The 18,348-nt window shown below is 45.5% G+C and overlaps 1 protein-coding gene across 1 annotated transcript in view; it reads right to left on the bottom strand.

The window, feature by feature from the left end:
* The window catches only part of ttn.2 (titin, tandem duplicate 2), a 472,252-nt gene that overhangs the window by 92,164 nt on the left and 361,740 nt on the right, over nt 1-18,348 (bottom strand). Inside the window, 13 exon segments of the mRNA XM_034187115.1 lie at nt 2,595-2,882; nt 3,091-3,381; nt 3,761-4,048; nt 4,485-4,790; nt 4,872-5,174; nt 5,515-5,817; nt 6,503-6,790; nt 7,584-7,883; nt 7,962-8,264; nt 8,420-8,719; nt 10,463-10,738; nt 11,136-11,438; nt 18,290-18,348. The exon segment at nt 18,290-18,348 is cut by the window's right edge and continues 241 nt beyond it. Of these exon segments, the coding sequence (XP_034043006.1) occupies nt 2,595-2,882; nt 3,091-3,381; nt 3,761-4,048; nt 4,485-4,790; nt 4,872-5,174; nt 5,515-5,817; nt 6,503-6,790; nt 7,584-7,883; nt 7,962-8,264; nt 8,420-8,719; nt 10,463-10,738; nt 11,136-11,438; nt 18,290-18,348 (3,608 nt within the window).

The raw sequence follows: 18,348 nt of genomic DNA on the forward strand, positions 1-18,348 counted from the left end.
TTTTTTCAGAAACTGTGAGGGACATCAAAGTGGACACCATTCGAGAAATTCAGATGGTTTTTGGTGAAGATTTTATGGGCTTCAAAGAGATTACGGAGTGTTACTGTCGCTTTAAGGACGGCTCAGAGCGACTGGTGGTGCGCCGCGCTCCGAAGCCACCATCGACAGGCTGAGCGACCATTTCATTTCTAAACGGATGGCTGTATGGATCCGTGACCATCGTGTGCAATTTCCCTGGTTATCACAAGAGCTGCACATCAACCATTTTCCGGCAGATTTCACTTTTAACAAGAGATTTTGTCATGGAAAGCCGAGCTGAGGCTTCGCGCGTCATGATGGATTCGCTACTGGAACGAGACAAAACCACCTCCGTTTTGGTCTCACAGGACGGCTTTGAGATGGCGTTCAGACAGCTGTCGGTGGCTTTTCCATCGAGTGATTATCCGAGAAATTGTGGATGTGCCTGGACATGCCAGAACATGTCCCGTGAGGCTTCATCACGGCGTTGCTTTGCGCCATGCGGCACCGCCGCAACGCGCGAAGCCTCCGCTCCTCTTACCATGACAAAAACTCCTGTAACAGTGGAATGTGCCATTCATTTCCAAACTGGACGCTGTGTTTTATCCGGGATGTCGTCTGGCTAGCACAGGAATTGTGAAAAGACGTGGACATCAGCGCTTTTTCAGCACATTGAGACAGACGTGCGGAGGAATTCCGCGCGTTGCAGCAGTGCCGCATGGCGCAAAGCAATGCCGTGATGAAGCCTCACAGGACATGTTCTGGCATGTCCAGGCACATCCACAATTTCTCGGATAATCACTCGATGGAAAAACCACCGACAGCTGTCTGAACGCCATCTCAAAGCCGTCCTGTGAGACCAAAACGGAGGTGGTTTTGTCTCGCTCCAGTAGCGAATCCATTGTGACACACGAAGCCTCCGCTCGGCTTTCCATGACAAAATCTCTTGTTAAAAGTGAAATCTGCCGGAAAATGGTCGATGTCCAGCTCTTGTGATAACCAGAGAAATTGCACACGATGGTCACGGATCCATACAGCCATCCGTTTAGAAATGAAATGGTTGCTCAGCCTGTCGATGGCGGCTTCGGAGCTCGGCGCACCACCAGTCGCTCTGGGCCGTCCTTAAACCGACAGTAACACTCCGTAATCTCTTTGAAGCCCATAAAATTTTCACCAAAAACCATCTGAATTTCTCGAACGGTGTCCACTTTGATGTCCCTCACAGTTTCTGAAAAAATTTTGATCAAGCAAAGCGGCAGTCTCTGAGCCATTCCTAAACAATGAAAAAAATGACGAGAGGGGTGGACCACTCCTCACTCAAAGCCTGCTCACAGGCGAATGACGCAACCGACAGGCGTGAAAAAACTCACGCATGCGCACGAAGGTTCAAGTTTGAATGATGCAATCACACGTGATTCAAATCCATATGGTTTTTGAAAAAAAATAATAAGGTCAGATACTTTTCTAATAGACCTCGTATGTAGCTGTTCAGCTTTGTTTACCACGTTAACGGTCTAAAAATTATTGGACAAAAATTTATCAGAAGATAATTAGTCCGATAATGGTTTTCAAAGTTATCTGAAAAGATAATCCGATAATGAAAACATTATCTTCCATAATTATCGGTTATTGGATTATCGGAACTGTGCCCACCACTGGAACTACCAGGCTCAGAAACAGCTTCTTCCCTGAGGCTGTCAGATTGTTGAACTCAAGCCGTGCCCCATACAATTTACACCATCACATACAGACCACAACAATTGCCCATGTGCAAAAACCTCCTGTGTGCAATATTGATTTTCACTTCATTCCCAGTGCAATAGTATAGTCTATTGCTGTTCACACTTATATTTGGTATTAAATATGGCTAATTTTGGCTTTTATTTTATTTTAATAGGTTATATTTATAGTTTTTTTTTGTTTGTTTGTTTGTTTTAAATAACCGGGACCTGACCTAATTTCGTACCACTAACATGAAAATGTGAGTTGGCATGACAAATAAAGTTCCTTGAATCCTTGAATCCTTAAACTGACTTTGTGACAGGCCAGAACAGGTTTGGACAAAAACACATGGATAACGGTTCTAATTCAGAGTGAGTGTGCAATGTGAGGCAAGGAAGGACAAACACGGACACGGTGAACGACACAGGAGTGATGAGAAAACAAGAAAACAGCAAAGAGAAACCACGAGGATGCTCTGAGGAAACAGACACAATCAGGAAACTGTGAAGGAGGAAAATAAGGACAGAGAATGAAATAACAATAAGCAAACACAGAAATAGTGTGGAACAGCATGGACATGTGTCTGACAACATTTTATATGGTTTTTAGCAAAATACAATAAAGGCCTTTCTTTGTTTTCTTTACGGGAGCACACAAACTCAAATTAATCCAATCAGCATGAGAGTATTGATGGGCTCAGAGAACATAGTAATAGCTTTTAGGAAAAACATCAGAATTAAGTTTTGACAGGTGGAACACACCATACGTACTGTTTTTTTTTTTTTTTACTAATGAGTACTTCAAGTGGTGATCTCTGAACCAGTGACGTGTTCATTGTTGGAGACATTTCTTACCAAACTGGTCCTTGGCAACAGCGGTCAGCTCAGTGGCCAGTCCTTCTCCGGATGCATTGACGGCCTTCACCCTGAAGGCGTAGTCCTTGCCCTGCGTCAGCTCGCCGATGGTGTGCACTGTGTGTTTGCCCTTCATGATCTCCTTCCACCTGTCATCACCTTCACACTGTTCCATGATGTAGGCAGTTATGTGGCTGCCACCATCACTCAGGGGTTTCTTCCAACCAAGTGTGATGGAGTTACTGGTGGTCTTCTGGACTTTGAAATCCATCACAGGTCCAGGTTTCTCTATGGAGAGCATTGTGTAAATACAGACAGGACCAATGGTCAACAGAATCAGGCCTAGATCTTGGAGTCTCTGGTTAATCAAGTGACCTCAACTTGTAAAGTAGTTTTCTTGGACTTTCTGGCTCTAATATATTTTTGATGAATTTAAATTTGCTGGTGACACATTTCCAACAAGATGTTTGGTGTGAAGACGTCTGGTTGAACCTACCAGAGGCTCTGATGCTGCCTGCAGTCTCGCAGCCCTCTCCTATGCCGTAGACATTTTCGGCCAGTACTCTGAAGCAGTAGGGCTGTCCCGCCTCCAGGTTGGTGATCCTAAATGAGGTTTTGGGACACTCTGCTGACACACAGGTCCAGGCTTTCCTGTCAGCCAGACGCTTCTCCACAATGTAGCTCTTTACGGGGCTGCCGCCATCAATCAGCGGAGGCTCCCAGGTGATGTGGGCGTGGCTTCTGGACGTCTCCTTGATGATCAGATTCAGAGGTGGTCCAGGAGTGTCTGTGAGGACGAGGAGATGAATGGACAGGACGGAGGAAAAAAGATGTGAAGTCAGTAGGTCAGAGAGATAGACAATCAGTCAGACAGACAGAAAGACAGACAGGCAGTCAGTCAGACAAACAGATAGACAGCCGGTTGTAATAATTAACAGAAGCTGTAATAAAGTAAAAACTTCATAATCTTGTATTTGTACTTGATAAACTGATTGATTTAAACTAATTTGCTGAAATTTCATAACTCACTTGAATGATAATTTTTTTGTTTTGTCAAATTTGATATTTTGTTCTAAATGTCAGACATTTTTTCTTTTCTTTAGTGCTAAAAAAAACAAATGAAGCTGTCCATCAAAGAGCATCTGTCCTCAAGCGGACCATCTTACCGAGCACTTTAACCACGATGGTGTAGCTTTTGGCACCGCTGCTGTTTTCTAGTGACAGAATGTATTTCCCGGCGTCATATCTGTTGATGTCCTCGATCATCAGCAGGGTGTCCCAGTCCGAAGTCTTGATCAGTAGGCTCCGCCTCTCCTTTATGTTGCTGTCCGCCTTTGTCCACGTCACCTTAGGCGGCGGCCGTCCTCTCAGCGGAACGTACAGCCTCATGGTGACGCCAGCTCGTAGAACCAGGGCCTTTCTCAGATCAGCGTCGAGCTCAGCTTCAGGAGCGACTGGAGTACACACAGATCAGTGATTACAGTTTCTGCATTTGTCTGACAAAAGCTCTTGGAGGTTTTACTACTGTGTATGCGTATGTGTGTGTGTGTGTGGGGGGGGGTGAGCCAGCTAGAATACGGTTAGCATAAACACCTAACGACTTTATCGTCACCTATGACACAGGAACTCCTGGTTTGTAGCTGGTCTGGAGTCCCACTCTGGATTTAGAATCATGACAGTATGAGACTCGAGGCCAGCAATCCAACCCAGTGTCCCTGCAGTAAGCCACTGTCCCCATAGTTGTATTCCCCCCCCAAATGGTTACAGCTGGTACTGCACCCAGCAGATAAACTTAAATCTTAGTTAACATCCTGTTGAAATCAGTTCTGCTGAAACAGAAAACCTTGATTTACTAGAAAAATTGGATTTATGACGAGTTGGGGAACGTACTGAGGATGTCCTTGGGCGTGTGCTTTCCAGCGACCTCGCTGGGCTCACTAAAGCCAATTTTGTTGACAGCGGAGACTCTGAATTGGTACTCTGTGTTGTCCATCAGTCCTGTCACCAGGAACTTGGTGGCCTTGAGCTTTGTGGCGATGTTGCAGTTGATCCAGTTTTCGTCGTCCGAGCGCTTACATTCCACAAGATAGCCAATGATCTCACAGCCACCGTCGTACGCTGGTTTGGTCCAAGTAAAGCTGATGGAAGTCTTGGTGGAGTCCACCACCTTAGGGAAGGCCGGGGGTCCAGGAGGATCTGCATGAAAATATGGTGACAAATTTAATTTCTGACCATTTCTAAGTTTCACATTCTGGAACTTCGAAGCTGAGGACTTACAGACGGGGTCCACAGCTAAGGCAGCATTGGAAGCATCACTCGGTTTGCCGAGGCCAGCTTTGTTCAGGGCGATGACTCTGAACTCGTACTCAGACCCTTCAGTCAGCTGACATGCCTTGATGGTTCTGTCAATAACGGGCCGGCGGTTGACCTTTGCCCAGGTCAGCTCAGTGGCCTCACGTTTCTCCACCATGTAGCCCAAGATGGGAGCTTTACCATCATTGGCTGGAGCTTTCCAACTGACCGTCATGGAGTCCTTCGTGATGTTGGTGATGACAGGAGGCTCACAGGGGCCAGGCACATCTGAGGTCACAGTGAGGTCACCATCAGGTCATGGTCAACTTATAACAAAATCACCATAACCTCATGATAATTATAACTGAATTTAACAAAATATTTATTTCAAAATCATGAAAGTCTCAAAACTATAATCAAATAAAATCCAGATAATTATTTCAGAACATGACGGTGAGTTTATGACAAAACCTAATATCACAGATCTTTATGATTTGGACTACAACTTCTTTACTGTATTTGAGAATCAGTCTCCATACAGTGAGTTACAACACCACCTAGTGGGCATCAGAAGGACTTCAGCCTCCAGCCAAAGTTTCTACTGGAAGAGGTTCTGGTCTGAACGCACCATATGGGTTCTTGACTGTGATGGGCTCAGTCATAGTGAAGTCTCCCACACCGTACTGGTTCTCGGCGCTGACTCGGAACTGGTACTCGTGGCCCTCAATGAGTTTCTCCACGGAGCAGTCTGTGAGGTGTCCATGGATGTTGGCGGTCACCAGAGCCCAGTTGGCTCGGCTGGTCTCCCGTTTCTCAATGATGTAGTTGGTGATCTCAGAGCCTCCATCTGACAGCGGGGGCTCCCACCGTATCTTCACGCGGTCAGCGAACACCTTTGTGATTTTGATTGAGGCTGGTGGACCTGGTTTATCTGCGGGGTGGACAGGCAGAGGTCAAACTCCTGGCACACACAGTGCACTCATTACAGCACAAACCTCACAGTGTTTCCATGTTCAGTCCTTTACCAGCTTCACTGCAACTTGTCTATTTCCATTCAGAGCCAACCCTCTCAGACTAAGTCTAGCATCCCATCTGCCTCCCAGCCCAGACTTCAGGTCGTCTCTGTAGCCAAAGTCAATTAAATCTACCACGATGCTGTGACTGAAGAAGCAACAGACGGGGGGCATCTTGGTGGCTTCCCTCACTCATGTCTACACACCCTTTTTAGGGTGGGTTAGACAGACTCTAGATGTCCTGTGTCAGACTTTCTTAACATTACTTAAGGGCTGAAATGTGGCTGTGAAGGTGAGGATTTACTTTCCACATATCCAGTTTGTGATGTTACTTTAAGTTCATTCAGATTCCTTTATGTTAACATGAGGTCAGTGAACAAAACTTTATACAATAATAAAAGAATTTTATCTTTATTTTGATATCATAAAAATGTCTTTGTGGCACAATGTATAAGAAAAACTTGACGGGTAAATAAATACTAGTTAAAGTTAATAATTCCCAGTTGATCCAGAAGATGGGCTGAGAGCAGTTTATTAATTTTTATTGATTCTGGGACTAATCAATAAGATTGATTGATGGTCTGATGTCACTGGCGGACTTACCGAGCACCTTGACCTTGATGGTGGCGTACTTGGAGCCGTGTGCGTTCTCGGCGGTGATGATGTAGTCTCCGGAATCCTTCCTGGTGATGGCATAGAGTTCCAGCAGGTGAAGGTGTTTCTTCTGTGTCATCTTCATGCCCTCAGCGAGGACCAGCGGCACCCCATCCTTCTTCCAGCTCACCTTTGGCAGCGGTTTTCCAAACACCTCAGCATCCAGGAAGACGTTCTCCCCGGCCTTCACCACAATCAGGTTTTTCATGTCAACTCCAAGCTCCACCCGTGGAGGAACTGCATGGGAGAAAAGCAGGTGATTTTATACAGCTGTTCTCATTTGGAGAAAATTATTTAAAAAAAGAAAAATCCAAGAAAACAGATCAAATCTAGGCTCAAGTCTGCAATGTGCCTTCTGGCAAACTTCATCTGAAATGTTTTCTCTTGAAGAAGATTCTCCACTACATAAATGGTGATCCAGTAGTTAAAAGCTGCATCATGCACAGTTTCTCCAGTCACAGCTGAAGAAGCCTGTAACCCCTTCAGAGTGGTCTGGGCGTCTTGGTGGCTTCCCTCACTAGTCTCCTCCTTGTGCGGTTGCTCAGTTTTTGAGAACTGTCTCCTCCAGACAGATTTACAGCTCATGTGTTCATCCTCTTACTGTCTCAAGAAAACTGTGGAAAGTGATGATTTGAAGTAAAAAATTATCCAGATGGTTTGTTGGTCTGATAACTTCGGAAGATGGAGCGCCTGCCTGTAATTGCTGTCTGTAATTTCTAAATGGTTAATGTGATGTGATTCTGAATTGAAGCTGAAAGTCGACTCTAAAAGAACATCTGAATCATTTCATTTAAACTCCATTGTGGTGCAGAACAGAGACTGTCCAAATGGACCCGATTGTCCCGATTGTCACAGGGAGCAGCTGAAAGCGCCTGGAGTAAATCTGTGTGTGCCATAAGATCTAAAGAGCACGAGGGAAGCTTGTGTGTCATGACGTGGACTCATTCTGGAGTCATGTGGATGAAACCTTCAGAAGTTATGAAGGAGAAAGAAAAAGGTTCAGGTCAGTGACGGCTGCGTCAGCTGGTACCGTTCTCAGCAATGATGGAGATCGGGTCTGACAGCTCAGATGGAAGGCTGATGTTGATGGCAGTCTTGGCGATGACTCTGAACTGGTACTGGGCCCTCTCCTCCAGGCCTGTCACCACGTAGTCCTCCGTCTGCACATTCATGCAGTTGGCGTTGCAACGCGTCCACTTCTCCTCCAGCACCTTGGTGTACTCCACGAAGTAGCCAATCAATTTGCTGCCACCGTCATGCTTGGGTCGACTCCAGACCAGTGAGACAGAATTCTTGGTCACGTCCATGGGCTCCGGTTTACCTGGTGGGTCTGCACACAGAGAAACCAAAGAGTGAGGACTCAATAAAACAAGGACGTGTGTAAAGTAGACCAACTGATGCTCAGTACCGACGGCAGTCCTGGCAGTTATCAGGTCCGTCTGTTTGCAGGGTTTTCCCTGTCCAGTCAGGTTGAAAGCAGATACCCTGAAGGTGTACTCCAGCCCTTCCATCAGGCCAGTGCAGGTATACTGGGTGGCTTTGACTATGGACTCGTTGGCTCGGGCCCAGAGGATGCTGTTGCGCTCCTTGTGCTCGATGCAGTAGCTGGTGATGGGGCTGCCTCCGTCACTGCTGGGACGCTCCCATGACAGCATGACGAAGTCCTTGTTGATCTTGTTAATCTGCAGGTTTCTGGGCTCGCTGGGAGGATCTTTGGAGAAAACAACCACAGTCAACCCTCAGTGATGCAATGAAGACTTTTGTTTCAGTCAAGTTTGTGACCTTAATAGATTCAAATTATCTTAAGATATTTTACCATTTAAACCAGTCTGACCAGCAGGACACTGTCTTTGGGATTAGACTTACCAAATGGATATCTGGCAATCATCTTCTCAGAGTAAATGGGCTCGCCAACTCCAAACTTGTTCTCTGCTCGGACTCTGAAGCAGTACTCTTTGCCAGGTGTGAGTTTGGTCATCCTGAAACTGGTTTTGGTGCAGGATGGGGACACAGTGATCCAGTCACCCTGACTGATGTCACATTTTTCCACAATGTAGTTGGTGATGTTGCTTCCACCATCCTCCTGAGGCGAGTTCCACAGCAACGTGCAGGCGTCGATGTCCTGCTCAGTGATCTCCAGAGGAGCTTCAGGAGGTCCAGGAATATCTGCAGGGAGTGAAGAAGGCAAACAAACTGTGATTCTTACTGCTTGATGTCAACCATCGAAATGGAAAGTGTTTTATATTTAGCTGTCAAACGTTTCAACAATTGAATTTTCTAATCATTTAAAAAGTATTATTAAAATAAAAATAAGTGTAAGATATATATTGTTCAGTTTAAATATACTTTTGATTCAGCTCTGTATTTTGATCAAATAATTTATTTTCATTTTTTTACTCTGATATATATTTTATCATGTGACGTGTCATTTTTATCAGTTGCAGGATTAAATTTTTCAGAATCAAATTTTATCTATTTGGTTTCATATTTCTTTTTTTCACCTTCAGATCTTTTTTCCCCTTTCAGATCTGATTTTTTCAGTTTCAAACTTTTGGCCCCGTTCTGGCGTGGGAGGGCGTGGCTTCGATTGAGAGGGGCGTGGAATTGTGAGTGACAGCAGAGCATTCACCAATCAACCGTGAACGCAGCGCAGCATCGCTGCATGAATTAACAGAGGGTTTTCATGTGACGTATCGGTCACGTCATTTTGTGTCCCGCGGCCATTCTGGATTACGACGCAGTGGCCGCTGTGATACGCTACGTGCATTTGGCAAACAATTGCAGAAGCTTCAACAATGGTCAGCTTGTGTGCTGTCATTGGTTGTTCAAACAGAGGTGATGAAAATGAGGCAGGTCGCTCATTTTACAGGCTGCCAACAGTTATTGTGCATCTGTGTTCACGGTCTTGTGTGGATTTGGGACACATTGATTTTTTAGGTATAGGTGTTAAACTTTACAATCTGGCATATTTTCCAGTTTTTAAACATCAAAAATGACCAAGAGTGGTCTAGAATGACTTGTAATAGACATCTTTAGCATCACTTTATTTACAGGTATCAAGACAACACAATGGAGAGAAAGTGTTGAGTCATTATCTATCAAAGGACCCACGTTTCCTGAAAGCAACATCATGTGAGGACTGATTACTCTGCTGTCACTCACAATTCCACGCCCCTCTCAATCGAAGCCACGCCCTCCCACGCCAGAACAGGGCCAAAAGTTTGAAACTGAAAAAATAAGATCTAAAAGTGAATAAAAGATCTGAATGTGAAAAAAAGAAATATGAAACCAAAAAGATAAGATTTGATTCTGAAAAATTTAATCCTGCAACTGATAAAAATGACATGTCACATGTTAAAAATATATTTCAGAGTAAAAAATGAAAATAAATTATTTGATCAAAATAATTACAGAGCTGAATCAAAAGTATATTTAAACTGAAAAATATATATCTTACACTTATTTTTATTTTAATAATACTTTTTAAATGATTAGAAAATTCAACAACAAACACTGAATTTTCAGTTCCCAAATTTATTTTTTCAATCTTTTTTTTTTTTTTTTTAGATTACAAAACTTTTGGCCTGGATTTAGCACCATAATGAAGCACTCTGAAGAACAAGGTGGAGCTTTCAGCAACCCTGACAGGATAAAAGTCAACAGGGAAAGGTTTACAGCAACCGGGCTTCAAGATGTCCTCTGAAGAAGTCAGTTGGATGTTTGGTGAAAAACATCCAACTGACTTCTTCAGTCTTAAAAAAAGAAGTTAGGTGGTTGAGCAGTGAAACATCTTGAAGACCAAGAGGAAGCCCAGCAGCTGTAAACTCTGAGGTTTCTCTGTGGACACGTATGTATTTTGTGTCTAACTGAGATTTAAACGTTTGTGTGCGTGTGGACGTCCGCACTGACCCATGACAGTGACTTTCAGGATCTGGTTAACCTTGCCGGTGCTGTTCTCCGCTGACAGGCTGTAGTAGCCACTGTCCTTCCTGGTCACCTTCTTGATGATCAGTGTGCACGTGGTAAGTGTCTTGACGATGGACAGGCGGTCAGAGATCAGCACATCCTCGTTGCCCTGCTTCCACTTGCAGATGGGGGTCGGTTTACCTGCCACAACGGCTTCGATCGCCATCTTTGATCCGGCTCTGACGGTCACGATGTCCGGCATGATGATCTTAGGAGCCACTGAAAGGAAACAAGGCAAACGTGGCTCAACTGATTTATACTTTTTAAGGGATGTGGCTGTTTTTCAAACTCTAATCTGTAATAAAAATACCTTTGAAACGCTTTAAGATTCAAAATGTTTTACCAACAAAAGTTAAAAGTGTTAAAAGGCTTCCTGACAATACAGATTGTAAAACCACATGACATGAACTCTGTGGAGGTTCTTGGTTTTATCCCAGACTGATGAGGCCGCTTGGATGAGCAGAAAAACGTTTCCCAGACTAAAGTTCAGGAAGCTCGTCATTATAAAACCAATACCTGAAGCACAGAAAGGGGTGGAGCCAGAACCCTGGCAGGTAACTGGACAATAACTGATTCTGTAGTTCTTGTTTTAAAGTCCATTGTCGTCTTTACTTACTGAGCTGCTCCTTGACCTCAAACATGCCCTCGGCCTCTCGAGGCAGGCTGACCCCCACAGAGTTCCTGGCTGCAACTCGGAACTTGTACTTGGTTCCCTCCTTCAGACCAACTACTACAATGGTCAGGTCTTTGACCACAGAGTACGGCGTCCACTTGTTCTCTGGTGCACCTGCCTCCTGGTAGTCCACCACGTAGCCATTGATCTTGGCGCCACCGTCTCTGAGGGGCTTCAGCCAGCCCAGTGTGGCGCTGTTCTTGGTGATCTCCAACACGTCCATCTTCTTTGGGGGGTCCGGTTCACCTGGACAGGGACAGCAACATTCATTTATTCAGCATGAACATTTTACCAAGTGGAAACTTTAAACTGTCCGTAGGCGGGAATGTATCTCTCTGTCTGTGTCCCTGGGACAGATGGGCGTCATGTCCAGGGTGAAGCCCGCCTCACGCCCAATGACTGCTGGGTCAGACTCCAGCCCTGCTGTGACCCTGAACTGGACCAAGCGGGTATAAAAGATGGACAGACATTTTACAGCAAATTTTAAATCTCTCCCAAAAAACCCTGCAAAGTTCACCAGATGTTCCAAAACTTTATTTAGGGAATTGAATTTGTCTCTTCTGATGACATTGTCATTTTACTGATCTATTTCAAACAGATTTCAAAATAAATGATTGGTTGAGCTAATAGGAATAATAAATGGAATTGTTTTGACTTTGTTCCAAAGAAAAGGTCAAACAAGGTCAATGTTGATTGGCTTCAGTGACCTATGACCTCTGTTACCCTGTAACATGAAAACTAAACATAACAGATGCTGTAAACTGTTGCTTTTAAAAACTCTGTCAATCAATTCTTTTCATCACTTTTTAGTAAAACTGGAGCAACTTTAAATATGACCCCTGTACAAACAGAAATAGACCTTTGTCACCATTTTTAATGTTTTTGTTCTATAACTCCAGAACTTACAGTGATAGATTGTCCAAACTATTCCTTGTTGGAATATTCATGATCAGACACATAATGTGGTGTAGCTTTTATATTTTGGCCCAGTGTAGTCCTTCAATCTGTGTAGGTCAAAGTACACACCAAGGCTGGATTGTAAGTGTTGTTTAGTCTCCTTGAGTGGTACCAGAAATGAACACAGTCATAAAATATCAGGATGAGCTCGTCTGCACTAGTTACTGCTATGGAGATATTACTGTATCAACGTATTCAAGGTCAAGGTCAACTTTATTGTCCCATTAGGGAAATTTGTCTTAGGCGTTGCACTACATTATTGCTTCACAGGGCAGAGAACAATTTACAAAACGACACAAATCACATAAAACACAAGAATTAAAATCTAGACTAAAATCAGGAAATACATTACAATGACAACACAGAGACATTCAACTATTTAAAGTGCTGAGAAAAGTGCCAGATGCTAAAGTGCTGAAGTTTATTGCACATTGTTCTATTGCACTAGTTACTTGCATTATTTAGCAGTTTGATAGAAACTGGAACAAATGATCATTTGAGACGATTTGTTTTACACTTTGGTATACGAAATCTTCTTCCTGAAGGGAGAAGTTCATACTCTGAGGACAGTGGGTGAGTGGAGTCTGAGCAGATTTTTGTTGCCTGCGTCATAACTGACTGGTTAAACAGCTTCTCAATGGACTCATATTTTTTCATACCAATTATTTTCATTGCTGTTTTGTGCATGTTAGACAACCTATTTTTTAAGTTGAACTGTAAGGTCACCAAACCAGGCAGTGATTCCATATCTATTTAGGCTCTCTAAGATAGCTTTGTATATTGTGAATATGATAATTTTCCTGTCCTTTTTGTATCACACTTTCAAATTATGTTTGTTTTCATAGATCAGCAATTTTTCAGTGAGTTGCACCGTTTCTGACCCCATAGTCTGCAGGAGGAGGGGTCAGCCCCATAGTCTGCAGGTGGCGGGGTCAGCCCCATAGTCTGCAGGTGGCGCGGTCAGCCCCACAGTCTGCAGGAGGCGGGGTCAGCCCCATAGTCTGCAGGTGGCGCGGTCAGCCCCACAGTCTGCAGGTGGCGGGGTCAGCCCCATAGTCTGCAGGTGGCGGGGTCAGCCCCATAGTCTGCAGGAGGCGGGGTCAGTCCCATAGTCTGCAGGAGGAGGGGTCAGCCCATAGTCTGCAGGAGGAGGGGTCAGCCCCATAGTCTGCAGGAGGCGGGGTCAGCCCCATAGTCTGAAGGAGGCGGGGTCAGTCCCACAGTCTGCAGGAGGCGGGGGTCAGTCCCACAGTCTGCAGGAGGGGGGGTCAGCCCCATAGTCTGCAGGAGGCGGGGTCAGCCCCATAGTCTGCAGGAGGCGGGGTCAGCCCCATAGTCTGCAGGAGGAGGGGTCAGCCCATAGTCTGCAGGAGGAGGGGTCAGCCCCATAGTCTGCAGGAGGCGGGGTCAGCCCCATAGTCTGCAGGAGGCGGGGTCAGTACCACAGTCTGCAGGAGGCGGGGGTCAGTCCCACAGTCTGCAGGAGGGGGGGTCAGCCCCATAGTCTGCAGGAGGCGGGGTCAGCCCCATAGTCTGCAGGAGGCGGGGTCAGTCCCATAGTCTGCAGGAGGAGGGGTCAGCCCCATAGTCTGCAGGAGGCTGGGTCAGTCCCATAGTCTGCAGGAGGCGGGGTCAGCCCCAGAGTCTGCAGGAGGAGGGGTCAGCCCCAGAGTCTGCAGGTGGAGGGGTCAGCCCCATAGTCTGCAGGAGGCGGGGTCAGCCCCACAGTCTGCAGGAGGCGGGGTCAGCCCCACAGGCTGCAGGAGGAGGGGTCAGCCCCATAGTCTGCAGGAGGAGGGGTCAGCCCCATAGTCTGCAGGAGGAGGGCTCAGCCCCATAGTCTGCAGGTGGCGGGGTCAGCCCCATAGTCTGCAGGTGGCGGGGTCAGCCCCATAGTCTGCAGGAGGCGGGGTCAGCCCCATAGTCTGCAAGAGGAGGGGTCAGCCCCATAGTCTGCAGGAGGAGGGGTCAGCCCCATAGTCTGCAAGAGGAGGGGTCAGCCCCATAGTCTGCAGGAGGAGGGGTCAGCCCCATAGTCTGCAGGTGGCGGGGTCAGCCCCATAGTATGCAGGTGGAGGGGTCAGCCCCATAGTCTGCAGGAGGAGGGGTCAGCCCCATAGTCTGCAGGAGGAGGGGTCAGCCCCATAGTCTGCAGGTGGCGGGGTCAGCCACATAGTATGCAGGTGGCGGGGTCAGCCCCATAGTTGGCAGGAGGAGGGGTCAGCCCCATAGTCTGCAGGAGGAGGGGTCAGCCCCATAGTCTGCAGGAGGCGGGGTCAGCCCCATAGTCTGCAGGAGGAGGGGTCAGCCCCATAGTCTGCAGGAGGAGGGGTCAGCCCCATAGTCTGCAGGAGGAGGGGTCAGCCCCATAGTTTGCAGGAGGAGGGGTCAGCCCAATAATCTGCAGGAGGCGGGGTCAGCCCCATAGTCTGCAGGAGGGGGGGTCAGCCCCATAGTCTGCAAGAGGAGGGGTCAGCCCCATAGTCTGCAGGAGGAGGGGTCAGCCCCATAGTCTGCAAGAGAAGGGGTCAGCCCCATAGTCTGCAAGAGGAGGGGTCAGCCCCATAGTCTGCAAGAGGAGGGGTCAGCCCCATAGTCTGCAGGTGGCGGGGTCAGCCCCATAGTCTGCAGGAGGCGGGGTCAGCCCCATAGTCTGCAGGAGGCGGGGTCAGCCCCATAGTCTGCAGGTGGCGGGGTCAGCCCCATAGTCTGCAGGAGGAGGGGTCAGCCCCATAGTCTGCAGGAGGCGGGGTCAGCCCCATAGTTTGCAGGAGGAGGGGTCAGCCCAATAATCTGCAGGAGGCGGGGTCAGCCGCATAGTCTGCAGGAGGAGGAGTCAGCCCCATAGTCTGCAGGAGGCGGGGTCAGCCCCATAGTCTGCAGGAGGCGGGGTCAGCCTCATAGTCTGCAGGAGGAGGGGTCACCCCATAGTCTGCAGGAGGAGGGGTCAGCCCCATAGTCTGCAGGAGGAGGGGTCAGCCCCATAGTCCCTTCTTACTGGGTGATTTCAACTATGTCCACCCTAACCTGTCCAACCAGATGGGATAAAATTATTGATCTTTGTTATGGGTCCATGAACGAGGCCTATAAATCTCTCCCATTATACCCCCCCGGGTTCGGGGATCACAACTGTGTGCATCTCCTGCCTACATACAGAAGTGTGATAAAAAGGAAAAGGTCCATATAACGGACATATGACAGGACGGGGTGGAGGAGGCTGTGCTTTGCCTGCAGCACTGCTATGACTACACTGACTGGGACATGCCTGTGACGATGATCTTGATGAACTTACTGATGTAGTTCATATCCCAACTTTTGCAGCGACAGGATCATTCCTTGTAGGCGTGTAAAAATGTTCCTCAACAATAAGCTGGGAGTCACGAGGTCAGGTAAGGTTTGTATACCTTCCAAGAGACTTGATTTAAAACATGGAGCAGCCTCTGAGCTGCACTCAACCACCAAGCTGCTTGCCTGTTGTCCTGTAGTCCATCCCAGCCTTGTGCAGGTCTACAGTTTTGTCCCTGGTGTCCTTAGACAGCTCTTTGGTCTTGGCCATGGTGGACAGGTTGGAGTGTGATTGATTGAGTGTGTGAACAGGTGTCTTTTATACAGGTAACAAGTTCAAACAGGTGCAATTAATACAGGTAAAGAGTGCAGAATAAGAGGGCTTCTTAAAGAAAAATTAACAGGTCTGTGAGAGACAGAATTCTTGCTGGTTGGTAGGGGGTCAGAAATAAAATGCAAATTAAATATTTAAAAATCAAACTGTGATTTTCTGATTTTTTTTTTTTTTTTAGGTTCACAGTTGAAGTGAACCTACAATAAAACTTGCAGACCTCAACATTCTTTGTAGGTGGGAAAACTTGAAAAATCGACAGTGGATCAAATACTTATTTGCCTCACTATCTATCTATCTGTCTATATATATATATATATATATATATATATATATATATATATATATATATATATATATATATATAAACGCAACACTTTTGGTTTTGCTCCCATTTTGTATGAGATGAACTCAAAGATCTAAAACTTTTTCCACATACACAATATCACCATTTCCCTCAAATATTGTTCACAAACCAGTCTAAATCTGTGATAGTGAGCACTTCTCCTTTGCTGAGATAATCCATCCCACCTCACAGGTGTGCCATATCAAGATGCTGATTAGACACCATGATTAGTGCACAGGTGTGCCTTAGACTGCCCACAATAAAAGGCCACTCTGAAAGGTGCAGTTTTATCACACAGCACAATGCCACAGATGTCGCAAGATTTGAGGGAGCGTGCAATTGGCATGCTGACAGCAGGAATGTCAACCAGAGCTGTTGCTCGTGTATTGAATGTTCATTTCTCTACCATAAGCCGTCTCCAAAGGCGTTTCAGAGAATTTGGCAGTACATCCAACCAGCCTCACAACCGCAGACCACGTGTAACCACACCAGCCCAGGACCTCCACATCCAGCATGTTCACCTCCAAGATCGTCTGAGACCAGCCACTCGGACAGCTGCTGAAACAATCGGTTTGCATAACCAAAGAATTTCTGCACAAACTGTCAGAAACCGTCTCAGGGAAGCTCATCTGCATGCTCGTCGTCCTCATCGGGGTCTCGACCTGACTCCAGTTCGCCGTCGTAACCGACTTGAGTGGGCAAATGCTCACATTCGCTGGCGTTTGGCACGTTGGAGAGGTGTTCTCTTCACGGATGATGCGAAGGAGATGTGTTGCACTGCATGAGGCAAATGGTGGTCACACCAGATACTGACTGGTATCCCCCCCCAATAAAACAAAACTGCACCTTTCAGAGTGGCCTTTTATTGTGGGCAGTCTAAGGCACACCTGTGCACTAATCATGGTGTCTAATCAGCATCTTGATATGGCACACCTGTGAGGTGGGATGGATTATCTCACCAAAGGAGAAGTGCTCACTATCACAGATTTAGACTGGTTTGTGAACAATATTTGAGGGAAATGGTGATATTGTGTATGTGGAAAAAGTTTTAGATCTTTGAGTTCATCTCATACAAAATGGGAGCAAAACCAAAAGTGTTGCGTTTATATTTTTGTTGAGTATATATATATATATATATATATATATATATATATATATGTATATATATATATATATATATATATATATACATATATATATATATATATATATATATATATATATATATATATATATATATATATATATATATATATATATATATATATATATATATATATCTATATATATATATATATACATATATATATATATATATATATATATGTATGTATATATATATATATATATATATATGTATATATATATATATATATACACACACACACACACATGGGTGCACATAACTGGTACTCATTGTGCTCGTGTGTGCTAAACATCATTGATGCACAGCAGAGGGGAACACTTATCCAACAATCTGTCATTGCTTTCCTCTTATGAAGTGCTTCCCTCGTGTTTTCTCCACTTTGCATAGGCCCATTGATATCAATCCTAATCCTAATCCTAACCCTAATATAGAAAACGGATCATTACTTCATGCACTGAGGGGCCATTGGCCCACACCACTCTTAGAATATAAATCACTAATAGTAAGTCCCTTTGGCTGCTCCCTTGTTTGCACTCAGGGTCGCCACAGCAAATCTGAGGTGGATCTGCATGTTGAATTGGCACAGGTTTTAATCCGGATGTCCTTCCTGACTCTACTCCAGATTACATGGAGAAATGTGGCAGGGGTGGAGTTTGAACAGGGAACCTTTCACACTGAAACCAAGTGCACTAACAACTTGGCCACCACCCCCTAGAAGGACAGATCACTAATTTAGGATTTTTTTTTTTTTTTTAAAGTTCTTGAGAATCAAAAATTCATTGGTCTTTGTACAGATGTATTTACATTTTTATGCAATATTATATCAACAGCATAAAATGGTCTTCAAATAGCTGATGATAAAATCATGATATTATCATTTGTCATGATATTTTCTGAGGTAATATATTGTGCCAGGCCTAGAATCAGAGCTCACAGAGTAATACTGTGTACCTGCTTTATTCCAATTGTATCTAGTTTTGATGAAAGTTGCTTTTAAGTCGGACGCATTTAAAGGATTAATTGGCACTCACTGATGGGATCAACAGCCAGGTAGGACTTGGGCGAGTCTTGGGGAACTCCAATGCCGTAC

This window comes from Thalassophryne amazonica, chromosome 14 (assembly GCF_902500255.1).
Source record: "Thalassophryne amazonica chromosome 14, fThaAma1.1, whole genome shotgun sequence".
Taxonomy (NCBI): Eukaryota; Metazoa; Chordata; class Actinopteri; order Batrachoidiformes; family Batrachoididae; genus Thalassophryne; species Thalassophryne amazonica.